This window comes from Artibeus jamaicensis, unplaced genomic scaffold, assembly GCF_021234435.1.
Source record: "Artibeus jamaicensis isolate MK-2021 breed Jamaican fruit bat unplaced genomic scaffold, CSHL_Jam_final contig_233, whole genome shotgun sequence".
Lineage (NCBI taxonomy): Eukaryota > Metazoa > Chordata > Mammalia > Chiroptera > Phyllostomidae > Artibeus > Artibeus jamaicensis.
The window spans coordinates 48734892-48754322 of NW_026521486.1; the positions used below are offsets into that span (position 1 = coordinate 48734892).

Genomic DNA, 19431 nt, shown 5'->3' on the forward strand with positions numbered 1-19431 from the left:
GAAGGGGAGGACCGCCAGCCTCATGGAGTTCGACTTTCTCGGCTCTGAACTCAGAAGTTTTGGCCTGGTTTTGAGAGTTAACAAAGTTAAGGGCTGCAAACACACTCCCTACTCCTTGCCAGGCCCTGGGCCCCCCAAACACAAAGCGACCTCAGTGCCAAAGCCCGCTTTCGGCAAAGTCCCCCCGGCCTCCTTCCACACAGGGCGTGGGATCGAGCCCCTCCCACTGTGGACCAGCCCCTCACTGGCCTGAGGGGAACCCCAGGAAAAACTTCCAGGTGTTCCGGTCCTATAAAAATAAATCATTTTTTAAAAAAGGAACGAGTGAAAGATTATCAATTAAAGAAACTCAATACTGAAGGCTGATGTTCTCTAAACCTCAAGCAGGCGTTCACTGTGCTCACAAACTCTGCTTAACACAGAACACAAGGAAATGGGCCTTCGCTGGCAAGGGCGGGGCCTGGGCTGGGCTGGGCTGGCCAAGGCACTGTCCTGCCGTGGGTCAAGCAGCACGACTTGGGCAGCAGAGAAGCCCAATGGTTAGCACAGGGTCGGCTGCCTGAGCCCTGGCTCCCTCGCCTACCACGGTTCTTCATCTATGAAATACAACAGTGCCTTCCTCCCAGGGCTGTTGTGGGGATTAAATGGGGACATTTTGGTACATATAAAGTGCTTGGTTCATACAAGCACTCAATAAATGGTAGCTGTTATGATTTTGTTCAGTGCTTGAGAAGTAATAATAAATTCGTCTGTGCCAGGCGCTGGGCAAACACGCTGCCTACACAGCACCAGGGGCTTCCACATCCCCCAAGAAGTGAAGCAGCAAAAGCCAGCGCTCAGCCCTGCCAACAGGCCTGTCCAAATTCACAGACTCGTGACTTTGATCTTCAGATGTCTGCGGGGTAAAGAGCCAGGCCATAGGTGTTAGTTCTTGGTTCCGAGCTAAGTGATAATCTCTATATTCTCTTCCGGCTCTAAACACTATTCATGTGGAGAGAGCTTCCAAGCCTCATGTTCTGAGATTTGAGGACAGGAGACTCTGGGATTGGGGCTTCTCATGCATTCAGGCCGGTAAATAATGAGAAAAACCCTGCTATTCCTCAGGCACGGGGCGGAGCGAGACAGAGGTGGTCCTTTGGATTACTGCCCTGCCAGGCACAGCCCTGGCCCCAAGGAAAGGCAGAACAGGTGCTACTGGGAACTACGCACTCCTCCACAGCCCTCCGCCCCAGGCCTACACACACCTCCTGCTGGCTACTGCCTATTGGGACCAAGTCAAGACAGCACTTTGCAGGAGCTAGAGGGTAACTCAGCCTATAAGCCCGGTCTCTGCTAGGGCAGCCCTCTTGGAACAGAAAGTAGGCGCGGACTGAGGCCGAGTCCGGGCCAGTCTTCCTCAAGGGCCGCCGGGGCCGCTGCCTTGTTCAGCCCCAGACACAACCCCCTGCCCTGCCCCGAGCTCCGTACCTGGTCACAGATCAGATCCCACTTCTTCTCGTTGTCGTACTGCCGCAGGAGCCGGGCCTTGTCAGGGGGCAGGTTCATGGAGCTCTGAGGAGAGAACCCAAGTCAGTGGGGTTGAACGCTGCCCCCACCCAGAGGAGGGAAAAGCTAGACCGCGCACCCAGACACCATCGCTAACAAGGAAGACCCACAGAGGTGTCACGACCTACTGCTGCCCCTTCATACTTGGTTGTTTGGTTAAACAGCGCTTTCAAAACCACAGGTCGTGCAATCAGTTTAGTATGTCAAGATTATCTTTATTTTAAATGAAAATGAGCAGATTAAACTAGAATAGGATAGGAGACACCAGAATTCATTGCAAGTAGGAGATATGAATAATTAAGTTTTCATAAAGCTTTTGTTTCTTTTATAGTTTATTTACATATAAAGATCTGTCCAGAAAGTACCCAGCTATGTAATAAGAAAAACAGAGGACTTCCGCCAAGATGGAGGTATAGGTGGATGTGCCGTGCCTTCTCACACAACCAAGTTTAGGGACAACTAAATATTAGCATCAGAAAACACAACCAGAACACGGAAAACTGAACTTTTCGGAAGTCCGCTAACAACAAATTCTTCAGCCCGACCGGTAAGGGGCGAAACCGGCGTCTGGTGAGGAGTTGCAAAGGAGGGCTCGGTCGGACCCGGGTGCGGAATCCAGTCGCACGGGTTCCAAACCCAGGATTGGACCTAGTGAGCGACCAAGCAACCCACCGGGTGAGCGACTGCAGAGGAGACAGTGGGGAGGCGGTGCAGCGTGTTGACTGCGGTAGCCTAATTGCGCGCGAGTGAGGGAGTGGGCGGTTGGCCCGGCCGCAGCGGCGATACAGGGCGCCGCCATTTCCCCGCTCTGACCACACCCCCACATACAGCGTCAAAACCCAGCGACCTGGGAGTCCAAGGCGCAGTTTCTCACATTTAAAGGGCCAGAACAGACCAAAAATGTCGCAGGGAGACCTCAAAGCCCCAGAGATAAATCTAAGCGACGAAGAAATAGCAAAACTCTCAGACGCACAGTTTAAAACACTGGTCATCAGCTTCCTCACAGATCTGGTTGATTATAGCAACAAATTAGAGAAACATATGAAGGCTAAATTAAGGGAAATGAATGGAATTCCACAGAAAACCCATAGAGATGAAAAGGAAACTGGGACTCAAATCAATGGAGTGGACCAGAAGAAAGCAAATAATGGCCAAACAGAAAAGAGTCAAGGAGCAAGAATTCAAAGAAATGAGGAGAGTCTTAGGAACCTCCAGGACATCTTTAAACGTTCCAACATCCGAATTATACAGGTACCAGAAGGGGGAAAGGCACAGCCACCAGTGGAAAAACTATTTGAACAAATAATAAAAGAAAATTTCCCCAATCTGGCAAAGGAAATAGACTTCCAAGAAATCCAAGAAGCCCAGAGAGTACCAAAAAATTTGGACTCAAGAAGAAACACACCAAGGCATATCATAATTACATTAGCCAAAATTAAAATGAAGGAGAGAATCCTAGAAGCAGCAAAAAGAGCTAAGGGGACATCACCTACAAAGGAGTCCCCATCAGACTGTCAGCAGATTTCTCAAAAGAGACCTTACAGGCAAGAAGGGGCTGGAAAGAAATATTCCAAGTCATGAAATCTAAAGACCTACAACCAAGATTGCTCTATCCAGCAAAACTTTCATTTAGAATGGAAGGACAGATAAGGTGCTTCTCAGGTAAGACCAAATTCAAGGAGTTCATCATCACCAAGCCCTTATTATATGAAATGTTAAAGGGACTTATCTAAGAAAAAGAAGTTAAAGAAACATGAACAGTGAAAGGACAACAAGCTCACAGTTATTAACAACCACACCTAAAACGAAAGCAAACTAAAAGGACAGCTAGATCAGGAGTGGAAATATAGAAATGAAGATCTCAAGGAGGGTTAGCAACAGGGGAGTGGGAGGAGGAGATGGGGGGAGAAGGTACAGAAAATAAGTAGCATAGACAGTAGATAGAAAATAGAAGGGGGGGCAAGAATAGCATGGGAAATATAGAACCTAAAGGACTTGAGACACATGGACATAAACTAAAGGGGGGTAATGGTGGGGATGGGGGGCAGGGTGGAGGGGAATGAAGGGGGGAATAGAACAACTGTAACAGCATAATCAATTTAAAAAAAATAAAAAAAAGAGCATCTTAAAAAAAAAAGAAAAGAAAAACAGAGACATGTATGAAAGAAGATACAAGATACAAGAAGCACTGTACACAGGACAATGACACCTCAGTCCCCCTCAAAGTAGGCACCTCGGGACCTCACACAGTTCTCCCAATCACCATCAGCTGCCCTGTAGTATTTTCCTGAACCTCATCAATGGTCTGGAATCTCTTCCCTTTCAAAGGGAATTTTCATTTTGGGAAAAGCCAGAAAGAAGTCACAGGGCACCAAATCTGGGTTGTAGGGGGGCTGAGTCACCTGGGAGATTTGAAGTTTCACAAAAAAAACTCTGCACAAGACGTGATGCCTGAGCGGGTACATTGTTGTGATGAAGCTGCCAATCACCAGTTGCCCACAGCTGCAGCCTTCTGAATCAGCCAAATATAGTTTCCATGGAAGAATGTTAAAGCTTAAACCAAAATTTGATGCAGATTCATTGTTCGACTTACTCAGTCATTTTGAATGCCATGGCTACACAGTACACGTGCTCACTCACTAGCATTTACCGCCCCCACTGACTAGTACAGTTAAGTCGTCATTGTTCACGCATGTGCATTCCAGTCCACTCTCCTTGGCTGCCAGGTTACATCAATGTCACGAAAACCATTCTCATTGTATATTAGGAATGGCTGGACTTTTTCTGGACAGACCACACAGACACAGACACACACACACAGACACAACACACACACACACACACACACACATACACACACAAGTCATGCTGAGAAATGTGTTTCTTCATGTGGGACAGGTCAAGAAAGTTTGAAAGCCACCAGTTTAAAACAGAAGCTTTCGCCCTGGCTGGTGTAGTTCAATGGACTGAGCACGGGCCTGCAAACCAAAGGATTGTGGTTTGATTCCCAGTCAGGGCACGTGCCTGGGTTGCAGGCCAGCTCCCAGGAGGGGACACATGAGAGGCAACCATACATTGATATTTCTTTCCCTCTCTCCTTCCCTTCCCCTCTAAAGACAAATAAATAAAATCTCAAACAAAAACAAAAACCCAGAGGCTTTCAATCTGCTTTTCCCCTCTGGCTTGAGCGAGGGGTGGCCTCCCTGCACCACGCACACCCGTGGGCCAGTCCTGAGCCACCTGCCACCTGCGAAGGTGTGACAACTCTACCCCTGTGCCCCACGTCAGGACACAAGTGAATAAGGACATTAGCATAAAGATAACTGCTCAGAATATTTTTAAGAAATAAATTACAAAACTTTAGTACTTTAATTATTAGTAGCAAATTACTTATGACACACACACCTCCCAATTAATTAAGACACAGTAAAGTGTCCTGACCCCTTGTTGAGACACCCTAATCTAGAATATACAAGGACACACCATCCTTTTATCTTGTTCACTACTGTTTGCTGAACGAATAAACGAACAAAAGTGCAGGTGAGTGAGCAGGTGAAGCCCGAGGCACCTGTGTGTGACCTGGCCGCACCAGGGCAGTGGCCTTTCTCACCACCCAGCCAAGCCTCTCTGCTACCCAGTCCGGCTGCCTCGTTTTAGGTCACAGCCCTTGCCTCTAAAGGCAGATCCCTGCACCCGCCCCTGCCCCCACACTCTTGAGTCAAATACGATCCCCTGTCTGACTATCATAGCTGTATGATAGCCCACGTGCCTTCCCACAGATCCTGCCTCATCCCCGGCACGCACGCTGCTGGCCACCTGGAGGGCCCTCCTCTCATCTTTCTCTCCTTTACCGACTGCGCTGAGTCCAGCTCTAACTCCCTGGAAACCCAAGCGTGAGCACTTGGTTTATCTCTGCCCACTCCCTGACGTCCTCATCCCTGGGGACAAGAATTGTGTGCACTGAGGAGTCATGCGGGCCCTGCATGACTATAAAAGAAGCAGGAGGCTGAAAGGAAATCCTGAAACATTTATTTCTATCACACGTATCTATGATGCCTTTACCTACACACACCCTACTGAAGCAGGTGAAGGCTCGTCTAGCCTCTAGAGGGCTGTCCATTTGTATGGCCTCCAACCCCCAAAACACGTAACGCTGTGATCGGCACCCAGTGAAGAGTAAATGGACAGTAAACCTATGGTGAAGATGTCCCAGTCTAAGCGATGGGCCCAGATCGTGGCGGGAAATGGGGTCACTACGGCTCATTAAAGAAAGCAGGGTTGGGATCTCCGGTCAGCATTTAGGTATGGTGGGATTTAGAAATAAAGACTTGGGGGGGGAGAGAGAAGACAGGAGGGAGAAGACACCCCACACCACGCCTCTCTGCCCGGGCCTCCGCTGCGTAGGAATCTGCCTGAACTTGCCCGGCAGAGAGGGGCCAGCGGAACCCCCACTGCTGATGTAGTAGGGATGGCTGGGGTGGGACGGTGCAAATACAGCCCGAAGGTTCTCTCTGGATCTACTTGGCTAAGGGCCAACCTTGGCGTGTCTATGGGGATAGCAGAACAAGGGCAGAAGGCCACAACAGGGACCCAAAGGTCAAAGGTGGGCCCAAAGCGAGGTCTCCTATACCTACCCAGGGCCAGGCCACTGCCAGCTGAACCCAAGGGAGAGCGGAGCAGACACTGTGCTCCGTGCACGTCTGAAGCACATCACTGTCACCTGCCCGTTTATCCCAAGTAGGTGTCATGAACATAGTTTTCTATTGTCACCCCTAGAAGAAAGCCACTGGGGAGGGAGCAGGGAGCGCGCACTGCTGTGGCAAACATCACATCCTGTCTACGCCAGCTTCCTCCCTCAGCCACCCACTGCCAGCTGCTACAGCCTTGCACTTCCCCACCAGGCGAACTGGTGAGGAAATGCTTCGTGCCCCTGGGACTTCAAATACAGAACAAAGTCACCGGCCTGGGACTGCTAGCCTGAAGCACGGAAGAGGCATGTCAGGGAGCTGGCTCAAACTTGAGATGCGCAGAAGCAACGAACCCCCAAAGTGTGGAAGCAGGTGGCAGAGGCACGAATCAGCTCCGACCGCAGGTCCACGTGCTCCGGTCTCCAATTCTGCGTGGCCCTTTCCAGACTAAGAGGCCAGCCTTCTCTGCTTGTTTGGGACTGAAGTGTGATGGACTAAAGTGGGTAGTGAGAATGCCCCCAGCCTCCAGCACCCTCACAAGAAATTGGCCACGGGGTGCGGGGCCTGGCCAGGGCAATTCTCTCCCTGCCAGACAAGGGTGTCGGGGCTCCTACGTCCTGAGGAAGCTGCTCTGCCCTGATGAAGGACAACTGCCCGAGTTCCGGGGACAGCCAGGGAGCAAACCTGATGAGGTTCCGGTCTCAGGCATGGGTTTGCTTCCTGGACACTCAGAGGCTCCACAGGGACTGCGGGCGCTGGGAAGGCAGAAGGCAGGCTGAGTCCTTGCTGCCTCCTCACTGAGACCCTTGCTGAGCAGGCAGGAGGCGCAGCTGTCTTGGAGCAGGGGGCACGGAACGGAACATGGAACTGGTGCCAGGCAACTTGGGGGTCTTCCGGGTGCTGAGCCTCAGGGAACTCGTGCATAAAAGAGATGATGCTCCTTCCCGGGGCTTTGTGAGGATTAAACGATAAACATTTTACGTCTGTATTTGCCTGGAACACTGTGGGTGTTCAACACATTTCCCTTCCCCTTCCTCGTGAAAAGCCTGTGCAGTGTGGTGGCAGCCACCCTCCTGCTTCTGGATGTGTCTGTCTATCTGTCTCTCTTGGCCTCTGTCCCCACTTCAGCACCTGTTTCTCAGCACTCTGAGGACGGAGCAATCCTTTACCCGCCCCCCCCCAACCCCTCTCAGGTTTCCTCTGAGACTAGGAGGCAGTGGAATACCGCCGTGCTTGGGGAGGGGTGGGGTGACTCCAGGGAGCTGGGAAAAGGGGAAGAGGAACTCCAGCTGCAAGCAGTTCTGGGACCAAGAGCTACAGCAGAGGGAACCAGCAAGCAGTCTAGTGATAAAAACCTATACAGAAAGAAGCAGCAAGGGGTGGATCCGATGCTTCTCCAGCAAGGCTACTTTGGCCGTCTGCCAGCGTGAGAGCAGGCAGAGTGCCCTGCACGGCGGCCAACCCCCTCCTGGGTCCTGTGAGAGCCAGGCTTCTTCACTCCGCACCTGAGCCTGCCCCCCCAGGAGGGCGGCAGCGCTGGCGGCTGAGGTTCCCTTCCCTTTCCTGCTCTGCGCCTGCGGCCGTTTAGCCCCTCCTGGTTTCCTTCCCGTTGTGGGAGGGAAATGCCAGTGGGGTTGGGGTTTCCTTCAGCTGTGGGCTCTTCAGGACTCACCCCCGACTTGTCAGTCTCCTTGGGCCGGGCCTGGGGAAAACCCAACACAGAAATAGGAACCACCAAAAAAGTCCAGCTGTTGCTGTTGGTCCCGGTCAATCATGAACCTCAGGAGCACAGACAAAAATGGCCACATGGCCCCTCTGAGAGGCGAGGGCAGGAGGGCTGGAACTTTCCCGCAGAGGGGATTCTGGAGGCTTTAGGGAAGGCAGGCAGGGGATGTTTATTTTGAGCGAATACGGAATGTGAGTTGGTGGTTTCTTAATATTTTCCCTTTTGGAACCACGCTGGACACTCCTCCCAAGTGCGGTAGCCCCAGCCCTCAGGCTCAGCCTGCAGGGGCGGGGAGCCCCGGGGAGCTGAATCTACACCTTCTTTGGAGATGGTATGAGACACTGTCCTGGGCACCACACGCTGTTGAGCCCTGGGCCACAGCTGCCACCAGGTCGTCTGGTGCATCCACAGGCCAGCGGTGGTGCAGATGGGCAGAGGTGCACACGGTGAGGAGGCACCAAGTTCGGGAGCCCAGGGCAACACCAGGCACAAAGGGCCATCCCCGAGTGCCAAAAGGACAGAGCGTTAGGCGTAGCCCAGCCTACCCTCCACGTGTCTCTACTGGTGGGCAGTAGGCACAGCCGTGGCCAGCCGGGCACTACTCCCAAAGGGCAAGAGCCCAAGGAGGTGGGAGGTACTAGCTCCTGCTGCCTTGGCCCCCTTGGCGGCCACAGCCAGCCCTCGCAGTAGCAGCTCCCAGACAATGAGAGTTATTTTCAGCCACTGCTTTAACACAAGCCAGCTGGCCAGTGCGCAGGGCGGGAGTCCTCCTCCACCCAGCCCGCCCAGATGGCAGGCAGGCCCAGCCCCTCGCCTACGCTGCTGCCTGCCGCCTCTGCGTCACTGATTGTTTATCTCGTCGTTTCAGCACAAATCCCATAACTCCCCCCAAAACTACATTCCTTTCAAAAGGAAACCAAAAAGTCAAAGAGTTTGATCAAAGGTCCAAAAGCTAGAGTTAAAAGGTCCAGGCATGGGAAGCACAGCAGCCCCCAAACGCCCCCACTTTCCCCAGCCCCAGGACAGCGGGCGGAGCGCAGGGGAGGAAGCGGAATGGGTAGGTGGCCGGATCTCCCCTCGGCCTCCAAGGACTGGGGCCCAGCAGGCTTTTGCTGCCAAGCTGGAGGACGGAGCTCAGCACTGCTCTCCTGGCCTGCCTCTCCCCCACCCTTTTCAGAGCTCGAGTTTGGAGAAGATAACGTGAGACAGACAGGCTGGGATGAGCCCGAGACGACAGTGAAAGATTCTGGGAGAAGAACCGTATCCTGCAGCGGAAAGGAAATCACAGGAACAGTTGGTGACACTTGGCTGGAGGGAGAGGCACCCGCCCCAGGATGGAGTGGGGTGAACACTTCGGCCAGCGCTCGCACGCTGGAGAGTTCAAGAACAGGAAGGGGTGGACCGCAGCGGTCACTTCCCTGGACGCTCGGCCTGGAGCTCCCCCTCGCCCTGCTCGTTTCTCTCCATCCAGCACCCTACGCACGGGAGCTTGCCGGCAGCACAGCTCTAGCCAGCCACACACACTTTGCTCCAGGCCTGAGCTGCCCTATTAGACTTATGGGAAAGCTGCTCATGACAAAGGACATCAGAAAAGTGGGAGCTCCATGACTTAAGTGTCTGTAGTGGCTTGGGCCCAGCTTTTTCTTTCTGTTTAACTGAAGCTATCACTTTGAGGACAAACTGCCAGAGAAGAGCCAGCTTTCACAGGCTCAGAGCCCTGTCAGAGAACATGCTTCTGTGGTCGCTGATGAACTCCATAACCAGACATGACTTGCTGAGCAGTTACGGGCCAAGTCCCCGAGCAGCCGGAGGAAAAAGAGATGGATGCACCAGATGTCTCAGGCTGAGCTCTGCGGCTGGCACCAGGAAAGGCAGATGAAGGAGAGGTCCTGGAAGGCCGTCAGTCAAACACAAAGGTAGCTTTTTCCAAGTACAACTGTGCCCCTTGAGGCCCCTTCTTCACCTTAGAAGACTCCTCCATTGGATTCTCAGGGGTCAAAGGAAGTTGGCCATGCCCCAATGCCAGCAAAGCCCCCAGCTCTACCCTAACATCAGGTAACCTGGCCTCCCAGCCCTGGCCGGGGACATCCCCCTCTGGCCTACTTAGTCAAGAAGCACGCTGTCTCAGAGGACTCTTGTTAGCGCTTCCCAACCGAAGACCCCAGGGCCTAGCTAAAAAGCCACTGCCACAGCAACTCGATCTGTCTGCTGGCTGCCCAGCCCCTCCTCGCGGTTAGCCAGACCCACACGCTCCCCAGTTACGCAGAATGGAAACTATTCTGCTGGGGGCAGCCGGCTTTGCAAAGCCAAGGAGTCTTGGGGCAGAGTCTCACTCACATTCTTCCTGCAGCCAACCAAGGTCCTCCCTTCTCTTTATGACATTCTGTCTTCCTGTCTAGGGAGCCCTAATAGGCAACCATACCTCTCGGAGGACACACTTCTGGGCTTACCCCCCACAAAGGGCATTTTCCTCTCTCCCCCTTACTCGCTGAGACCCAGTCCATCTCCTTCCTAGGGTCTCTCATCCACACCTCTCCCTGCATTCCCACTGTCACCACGGGACGGGCCCGTGCTATTCACCCCTCACCCCTGGGATAACCTTCTAGCTGGTCCTGTTCACCTTCCAGCACTTCCACCCCCGACCCCGCCTGTCCATGGATGAAATTTCTAAACTTCCTAGGTTGTAAATAACTGGTTTCTTCTCAGTTTGGGAATCTTCTCCGGCTCGTTATCATTTACACAAGAAAACCTGAATGCCTTGGCCTGCCCTGCTTAGAATCTTAAAGTAAGAAAGAGCTTCAGAGGTTAAGATTCTCCCGGCACTGGCCCCAGTGTCTCCAACCAGCCTTATCCTCCTTCTGGAATAGCCGCTCTTATTTGCTTGTAACTGATGTTTTGCCAGCCTTCTGAATCTCTACCTATTACTACCTGACTCAAAATTCAACAGTTCTGTGACCGCCCAGCCTCCATAATCAGCCCCTCTTCTGAGCTTCAAAGTATAATCACATGTGAAAAATATGGCAGAGACCTGCTTGCTATCCCCCAAGATCTCATTTTTGTTAGTAATGAACCTGCAATATTCCATTGGTCACTTGGCAGCTGAGAATATTTCTCATCTTTGCTGATATTCAAGCGTGGCTATGTGATCATGTAGGATACAAGCAGGAGTGTGTACTTCTCAGGAGTGTCACTAAAGGGGGGGAGTATACCCTTCTTTTCTCATTTCTGCTTCCAGCTTATTGGAATGCAGAGATAATGGCTAGAACTTCAGCAGTTATTCTGGACCATGAGGTAACCCTGAAAATAGAATTCCAGATGGGTGAAAGCAACAAGAAAGAAACTACCTGGTCACCAATCCCATGGACCTTCACACAAACTGAATGTGTTCCACATAGCATCTTTTCATGTGTGTGTTTCCTCTATGCACAACTAGAATATGAACTCCTTGAGAATAAGGGGTCATGTGTTATCCTCTTCAAATCATGTGCAAGTACTAAGTGACTGACTGAGCCTGCTACAGCCTCTCCTGCCGCCAAGTCCTCTGTTGGGCCCCTGGTTATTTTTAGAGGGGATTATCCAACTTGTCATCACTGTCCTGCTATTTCTGGAGTCTCTGCTTTAACCTACCCCATGCTCTATGGCCCAAACCACTTCCTCTATATGCTACTTCTTCCTCAACAAATTCCCAGACTTCTCATTCTGAGTTTCGACTCTGTCCTTCAGCTCATGCTATAAATCTAAGCCACCCAACCTGCCCTATTTGTCAACCAAACTCATCTTCTTGCAGCCTGCTGGACTGCAGGCCCTGGAAGCGGAGGTCACCCCCTCGGTCACCACTGCAGCAGGTGCCCAATAAAGACTAAGCAGGTTGAGTTTCCCCATAATAAACTCCCCTTCCTCCTGCCCCTAAGGTTCCTACTCCATTGCACCCCAGAGAAATGATCTCCTTCCCAACTGCCAGACATGCTCCTCCTTCAATTAGAAACAAGTGAAATCCCACCTCTAACAAATCTTTCTTAAATTAGATCTACCTCCCCATCCCTCCACCCCTCCCCAAACTGTGTTTCCACACGTAGACTGATGCCTTTAAAATGTGCTCTCGGAGTTGTGAGTTACAGCTAATGACTCCTCGCCTTTTCTTGGACGCTCCACAAATACCCGACCACAAAGCTCACAGTGTGGGGAAAGCACAGAATGAGGAGCCACACTGGCCTGGTGTGGAACCACTCGCTAGTTGTGTGGCCTTCAGAGAGCATTTAATCTCTAGGAGCCTCAGTTTGCTCAGCCATAAAATGGAGGTAGAAACAGTACCTGCTTCATAGGATTGTGGATGATTAAATGCTTAACATACGTAAAGCATTTAAATCAGAACCTAGGTAGTAAATATCACACACAATACTAGCTGTTTGTTTTTTCTTAATTTCAACATTTAGCTGGAAAACAACTATGCCATGCACTAAGCTAGAAGCTGAGGACATAAAAGTAAATAGGTCAGGATCCCTACATTCAGGAAGGTCGTATCCAGAGGGCAAGCAGACAAGCAAACCGAGAGTAACTGTAGACAGCACTTCTGAGAGAAGGTGCACACGGCCCCGTGGGGTCCCGGGGAGGCAACATCTAATTGGACAGAGGAGTCAAGTAAGGCTTCTTGGAAGAAATGCTACAGGACTTAATCCTAAACATCGTGCAGGAGGGAGTCGGCAAAGGCAATGAAGGAGGGCAACATGGTGATATTCTAGGTAAGGGGACAGCGCTGACAAATATGTGAAAGCACAAAATGCCACAAAAGTCCAGGGCTCTCCGAGTGACCTGCCATCACAGAACGAAAGCGTGCGTGGGGAAATTACAGCAGGCAGGGAACAGTGGGAGGGCACAGGATCTGCGGAGCTAAGGTTAAGTGAAGTAGGTGGGTGAGGATAGGATGAAAACGGTAACACTGACCGCAGCTATGTTCATGGACAGAAATGGGAAAAAAGCACTCCATGAATTATTATATCATCTAATTCTCACACCAACTCTGTGAAGCTGGGACTATGAAGGAAGCTGTGAAGCTTATTCCCATTTTACAGGTGAGAAAACAAAGGCTTGGCAAGGCCATGGAATTTGCCCAGGGTCACAGAGCCAATATGGGGTGGAGCTGGGCTTTGACCCCAGGCCTGACCCCAAAGCCTGAGTTTGGATCCCTGGACAATGAATATTAGCCTCCTCTGCACCTTTCCAAATTGCACACATCCATCAGAGCCAAAGCAATCAACCTTCCTCATGAATCCTCCCCCAGACAACCCAGGGATCACACACTCCTTCCTCCGAACTTGAGCGAGGCATCCCTCACCTCCTGTGGACGATCCTATTCATTCCTCCGGCACTAGTGCCTTTGATGCATCACCCACTGTGCCACCGGGAAGACCTGTTTTGCCTTGTGTGACTTGTATATTTGCAAAGGAAAAGGGAAACTGCCGCTTACACACATCTACTCTGGGTCGGGCGCTGTTCTAGATCCTTTCATTACAAGATTGCATGAAGACTCACTCCTCCCTCATGTTGTTATTCACCGTTCACACTCTGTGTTATTTTCTGAACTAGACTGTGAGCTCCGTGAGGGCATGGACCTTGCCTTGAGCACACACATTCCTGGACAGGGGTGTCTGGTGCACAACGGAAGTTCACAGGCACTGCGGCTGTTCACAGAGGTGGCAGAGGTCGGCTGGGGCAGCGCGGCATCACACCTGGTGTGCCACCAGAGACCCCACTCTGGCTTTCCAGGGACCTCATTGCAAGTCCAGGAGCTTATGATCAAACCATAAAACTTAATGACTCCCTTCCTACTTCCAGACTACACGTGGGAGGGGCAAGACTGCTGCTTTATAGAAGGGTAAACTGAGGCCCAGCATGGGCACGCATCTGTCACAGTTCAGATGGGGGGGGGAGGCACTACAAGTCCTATCTCTCTTTGTCTTTTCAATTGCTCTCAAATGGGGGTCCATCCTCAGCCTCAGTGCTCCTGTCCACTTTGGGGCGGAGTCACAATGACCCCTGCCTGCTCTTGATCCAGGAGCCATCCTCCCAACATTGTCCCATCCTGTCCTTCAGGCCACAGCTTGACAACAGAGGTCACAGCTGCTCACACCTTGACTCCGTCTTTGAGTGTCCCAGCTTTTTTACATCTCATCTGGTTGTCCAGCTAGCAAAACACACCTATTTGGAGTCAGCCTTCTGAGGATTCCACTCATGAATCTTCTCTGCTTCCCACGTCTGCAGTCCTTAAGTGCCATATTCACTCAGGGCCACAGAGGGGGAGAAAAACACTAGTGGCACTTTTCTCCCATGATCTCACTTACTGCTCTTAATAACCTGTGGAGGTCGATATTATGCCTACTTAACCCCGGCTGGTGTAGCTCAGTGGACTGAGTGCCAGCCTGCAAACCGAGAGGTCGCAGGTTTGATTCCCAGTCAGGGCACATGCCTGGGTTGTGGGCCAGGTCCCTGGTTCGGGGCATGTGAGTGGCAGCCAACTGATGTTTACCTCTCACATCGATGTTTCTCTCCCTCTCTTCCCTGATCTCTAAAAATAAATAAATGAAATTTAAAATATATATATTATGCCTATTTAGCTGGGGAGAGAATTAAGAATCTTGGACCAACTGGCTCAAGGCCTCACAGAAAGCAGCAGAACCCAGATTCAATCCCAAATGTGTTGCCTCCAGAATAACCTTTACCAGGCCATCTCCTGGCATCTTCTCACAAAGCCCACGAGTCTCCATTTCTAACTTCGGTGGGTCCACCTGGATTTGTCCGAGTGCCTTTGGCTGATCATTAAACAGCCCTTCCCTCTCCAGCCCAGCTGGGGTGGAACCGGCTGCACCGAGTATGTGGGCCAGACATCTGAAGTTTAAGTTCTGTCACAGAGTAAGAGGGTGATCACGCAGGGCAAAGGGTCCGGGGAACGGCCCTCTCAGACACCATGTGGTGACAGTGCCCTCACAGCTGAGCGGCACTTTGAACATTCAGAACGCAATAGATAGAGCATGGGCTTTGGAATCAGGGGCGACCCAGATTTGAGTCCTGGTACTTTCCATGAGACAGTGGGAAAGTCACTAAACTTCTCTGAACCAGTTTCTTCATCTATAGAATGTGGACCATAATATCTACCTCTTATAAGAGTTAAATGAAGGGACGAATGAATGGCAGGGACTGTGTAAGGCGCCCAGCACAGAAGGGCTCTGTGAATGGTAACTGGAAGGGCCGCTCCAGGAGTTGCGGCGGACTCGAGTTAGCTTCTTAGCACGCAGGCAAAATACAATTTCATAGGGCTTTAAAGTAGCAGATATAGCTGACCAGTATAGGTTATATACATTTATATTTATACTTTTATTTCTTCTCTAGGTACAGCATTTGCACACACACCCCTTTGAAAGATAAGACTGAGATGCCAACAGTCACCCAGGGGATTTACAAAAAAACTGTGACCAGAACTCAGGGAGGCAGAACTGAGTGGTGTGGGACAACTCCCCTGACCTTTCGGAGGAGATTTTTGCTAAGCTGTCATTCATGTTCCACCTTCTCTCAAATCCCTCACTTCCCCATTGACTACCCACGGTCTGCAAACCTGAGGTGTGATCCTGCCACAAATCTGTTCTCGGACTAACTCCTCAACTAACTCCTCTTTTCAACAACTCCGCTCCTCTCCTTCCGAGGCTGCGCAAGTCCTGGGGGCTGCCCCTCCCAGTCACTGAAGGGCTGTGCTGTCTGTGGGAATCTGGAGAAAGGCGTGAGAACGCTTCAGCCCCCGATTTTCATTGGCATCGATGACTCTCAGATTCGTGTCTCTATCTCGGACTTCTCCTTCGAGCTTTAGCTTGAAATATCCAACCACTCACTAGGCCGTTTTCCCAGCTTCTGCAGCCTCACGAGTCTCCAGCTGGCCTCATCGCTTTCCTTCTACGTTATTTTTTTCTCCTGTATCCTCTTCACTAGTGGCGTGTCTCCCAAACCAATGTACCAAGCTAGGAATCTGGGTGTCCTCTTTAATGCCTCCCTTTTTCCTCATCTCTGCCTTCTAAATGTCAAAGGTAATCAGTCATCAAGCCCTCAGACTTTTCACGTTTGAAAGTCCTTGTTGTCTCCGGCCCATCATCCCCACCACGCACACCAGCCGGGTTTGGGCGCCCATGGTTCGCCACCACGCTGCCAGGCCTCCCACTCAGCTGCCACCTCCAGTTCTGGCTCTCTCCCACGGCTGCCAGGCCCATCAGCCCAACCATTCAAAACCCGACCACGCCATTCTCCTTAGAGAAAGCATGAAGTACAGTCCCTTCCACGTGGCACTGAGAGCCCTGCTCACCACCTCGGCCTCCGCTCCCACCACGCTGCCCCACGCCTCACTCCGACAGCCCCGGGCAGCTGCCTGAGGACTCTCTGAGGCCTCGTGCTGTCTCCGTGGCCCCACCTGGCCCCTCTACCTGGAATGCTTTCTCTCCCACACCTCAACTCCCAATTGTCCCTGTAGCCGGGAGAGATTTTGCCCTCACAGGCAGTGTTCCTGTGGCCCCACCCCCGCCCGCGTCCTGCAGACACTCACGTGTATCTGTGCCATTGCACTTCCCAAGCTGTATACTGCAGCTACACAGTTAGTGTGTTTGTCGCCCCCTCTAGGCTGAACCCCCGGGACAGAGATGGTCCCAGTCATCTCTACTTCTCTGGTACCTGACACAATTTTCGAAGCAGTCAGTAAATGCTCCTTGAGCGAATGAACACGAGGCTGCACTCGGCGCGTCTCTGAGGGCTGGTATCGTGTCCCTCTCCGTGTCAGGTAGGGAGGACGACACCGTAGCCATTCTCGGCTCGCAGCCCCGGAGGCCTCCGTGCTGCCAGCGCACTGATATGAATCTCTGCCGGCCCTGCCGCGGAGTGAGCCTGGGGTGAGCTGTCTGTCCTCCTGCCACAAAGACCACAGAGGCAGCTGGCACTGCTCTTACGATGCTCTGTCTCCACCCTGAGGTGTTCCCCGAGGCATTTGAGGGAACAAAGACTAAGTGATTTTTTTAGTTTTTGGAGGCAATCAACTGAGAAGCCAGATGCTATCACACATTCTCTAACTGGAGACCCCTCGGCTTCTGAGTTTATGCTCATAACTTTTACAAGGACGGTCTGGGGACATGACGGATAAATGTGCTGACAGCTCCCCAGGACCTGTTGTCCCATAAATGCACAAGATTCTTAGTTCCTTAGTCACTTGTGACACCGGCAGTAATTAGCCAAGCCCAAAAGCAGCAACTAACTAATAGCTGCTATTGGGCCGTCCACCTGGAACGCGTGCCAGATGCATCAGAAAATAATGCGCAGACATGAGCACTTTACAAGGGATTCGCCAAGTGCCCTGACTGCCAGGACCTGAGGATAATGAGTGCTTGCGTGATGCTGATTCTGCTGAGCGACAAGTAAAAACAAAATACCACAACCACAAACAAGAAGTCTGTCCAAAGCTAGGGGCCCAAGTATACTCTGGATACAGAGGGTTCACACGAAGATGCTCTTTCCTGGTTAGCCGCCTCTCCTCCATCCATCCGAGAACATTGTCTGGGCCTCACTCAAAGGCTGACACTGAGGGGAAGGGAGGGAGTGACCTGTAATCCGCAAATGAGCCCACAGAACAGAGGCCCCCACCAGGACTTTGATACAGTCCCAGGGCACAGGACTGGACTCGGCAGGCCTGTGCTGGCTGTCCTGGCCTTGGTAAACGGCCCCGTCCAGAAGGCTCTTAAGATCCCTCCGTGGCTGTACCAGGAAGTGGAATGTGCTAAAGGGCCTGCCAAGGGCTAGGCCAGTGCCTGGAGGTGCCAAGGCCTGTGGAGAGGTCCTTAGGACGACAAACTCCCTGGGTAGCATGAGAGGCGGCTGATGCATGGTGTGCAGTTGAGTGCTTTACAGCCCTAAGGAACACAAAACCAGTCCCCATCCACCAACAGTAACTCACACTTCTTGAATATTCTCACTGGACCCCTTAACACCAGATCCCTGGCTCTGAAAGGTTAGGGGGTCTTAGAATATTTCTACTTAAAATTTATTGAGCACCCTCTCTGCCAGACACTGCCCTGGATCCTTTAGGTCTGTTATTTAATCTCACAAAATCCTTAGAAGCTAAGGAGTATTATCCTGATTATACAGATAAAGAAACTGAGGCCCAAGGAAGTTAAGGCACTGGCCCAAGGTCACGGAGCTAATAAATGGCAGGAGGAGGATTCAAACCCAAATCCGTTGAGCCCTAAAGCTCTTGCCAAATGCCTGGCTGAGCACTGGCCACTGGCAGAAGGAAACCCTGTGCTCCTTGTAGTTTCCCAGGGCCAGATTCCTTCTTCCTCCTCCAGCCAAGAACACACAGTGACTTCAGGAAGTCTTGCAAGAGTCAGACTTGAAGAGCCCTGGAAAGGTAAGTACCCGTTTACAGTTAATCAGCACCCTGCCCAGCCCTGCAGACAGTTCTGACAAGTGGGGCAGGGAAGAGGCAACCACAGGCTTTGCCGGGGCCCACCTGGGGCCAGGACCCAGCTGGGCGTGCCCCCCACCCCACCCCCGCAGGAGCACGATTCCAGCCCTGCCCAGCCTGGCTGTGCCGCCGCTGGGAGCCGCTTCTTTGGAGAAACACTCAGGAGCCGGGATCCAGGGTCCACGGTGTTGGCATCTTCGCTATTTTGCTTTTCTCTTATATGTCAGCCCCAAGACTCACCTCGTCGCCTTATCTAAAACACCGCCCCCCCCCACTCTCTGTCCTCCTGCCTTCTTTTTCCTAGAGGCACTTACTTGGCATCAACATCATATCACATCTCTGTACACGTGTTTGCTGTTCTCGCCAACAGCAACCCGAGCTATGTGGGCAGGTTCGTCCCTTCTGCCCCCTATGGTAGCCCTAATGTCTCACATGCAGAGTGAACACTCAATAAATTTTGGTTGAATGAATAAACGAGTGACCATACAAACATTTAAAAACTCTACTTCCATCTCAGTGGGCTACATAAGAAGCAAGACCGAATAATGCCGACTTCCCAGGAAGCCCCAGCAAACCTGTCACTGGACCCCAGTGTCCCTTCCAAATAACCCCTTCCAGTCCCCCACAGCTCACCCCCGGCCCACAAACCCTAACCCATCCCAGAGCAGGCACTAAAGGGAGAAAATGGAGCAGAGCCCGGGGAGGAGACACATTTCTCCTCCAGTTAAATACAGCCCAGGACCTCGGCAAATTAAAAGCTCCCTCTTTACTGAATCCACTCAGCTTTAGTTATAGGTCACACTTTTTATTTTTGTAACCAGCCAATCCACCAAATTATAGGCTCAGGCCACCGGCAGGCACGCCAAACACTGGGGCCAGCCTAGCAGAGGCGCTGCCCTTTCTGGCCTGAGTGGGGCTATAGCGCTGAGGGCTGAGCACCAGTCAGACCTGAAAGGGCAGAGGTGAGTGAGGAGCCCAGTCCCACTCAG

At 51.9% G+C, this 19431-nt stretch overlaps 1 protein-coding gene across 5 annotated transcripts in view; it reads right to left on the minus strand.

The window, feature by feature from the left end:
• The window catches only part of FMNL3 (formin like 3), a 53848-nt gene that overhangs the window by 19856 nt on the left and 14561 nt on the right, over positions 1 to 19431 (minus strand). For all 5 annotated transcript variants that reach the window (XM_037136292.2, XM_037136271.2, XM_037136284.2 and 2 more), the window contains exon 2: positions 1468 to 1551. In XM_037136292.2, the coding sequence (XP_036992187.2) occupies positions 1468 to 1551 (84 nt within the window). The remainder of the gene's footprint in view (positions 1 to 1467; positions 1552 to 19431) is intronic.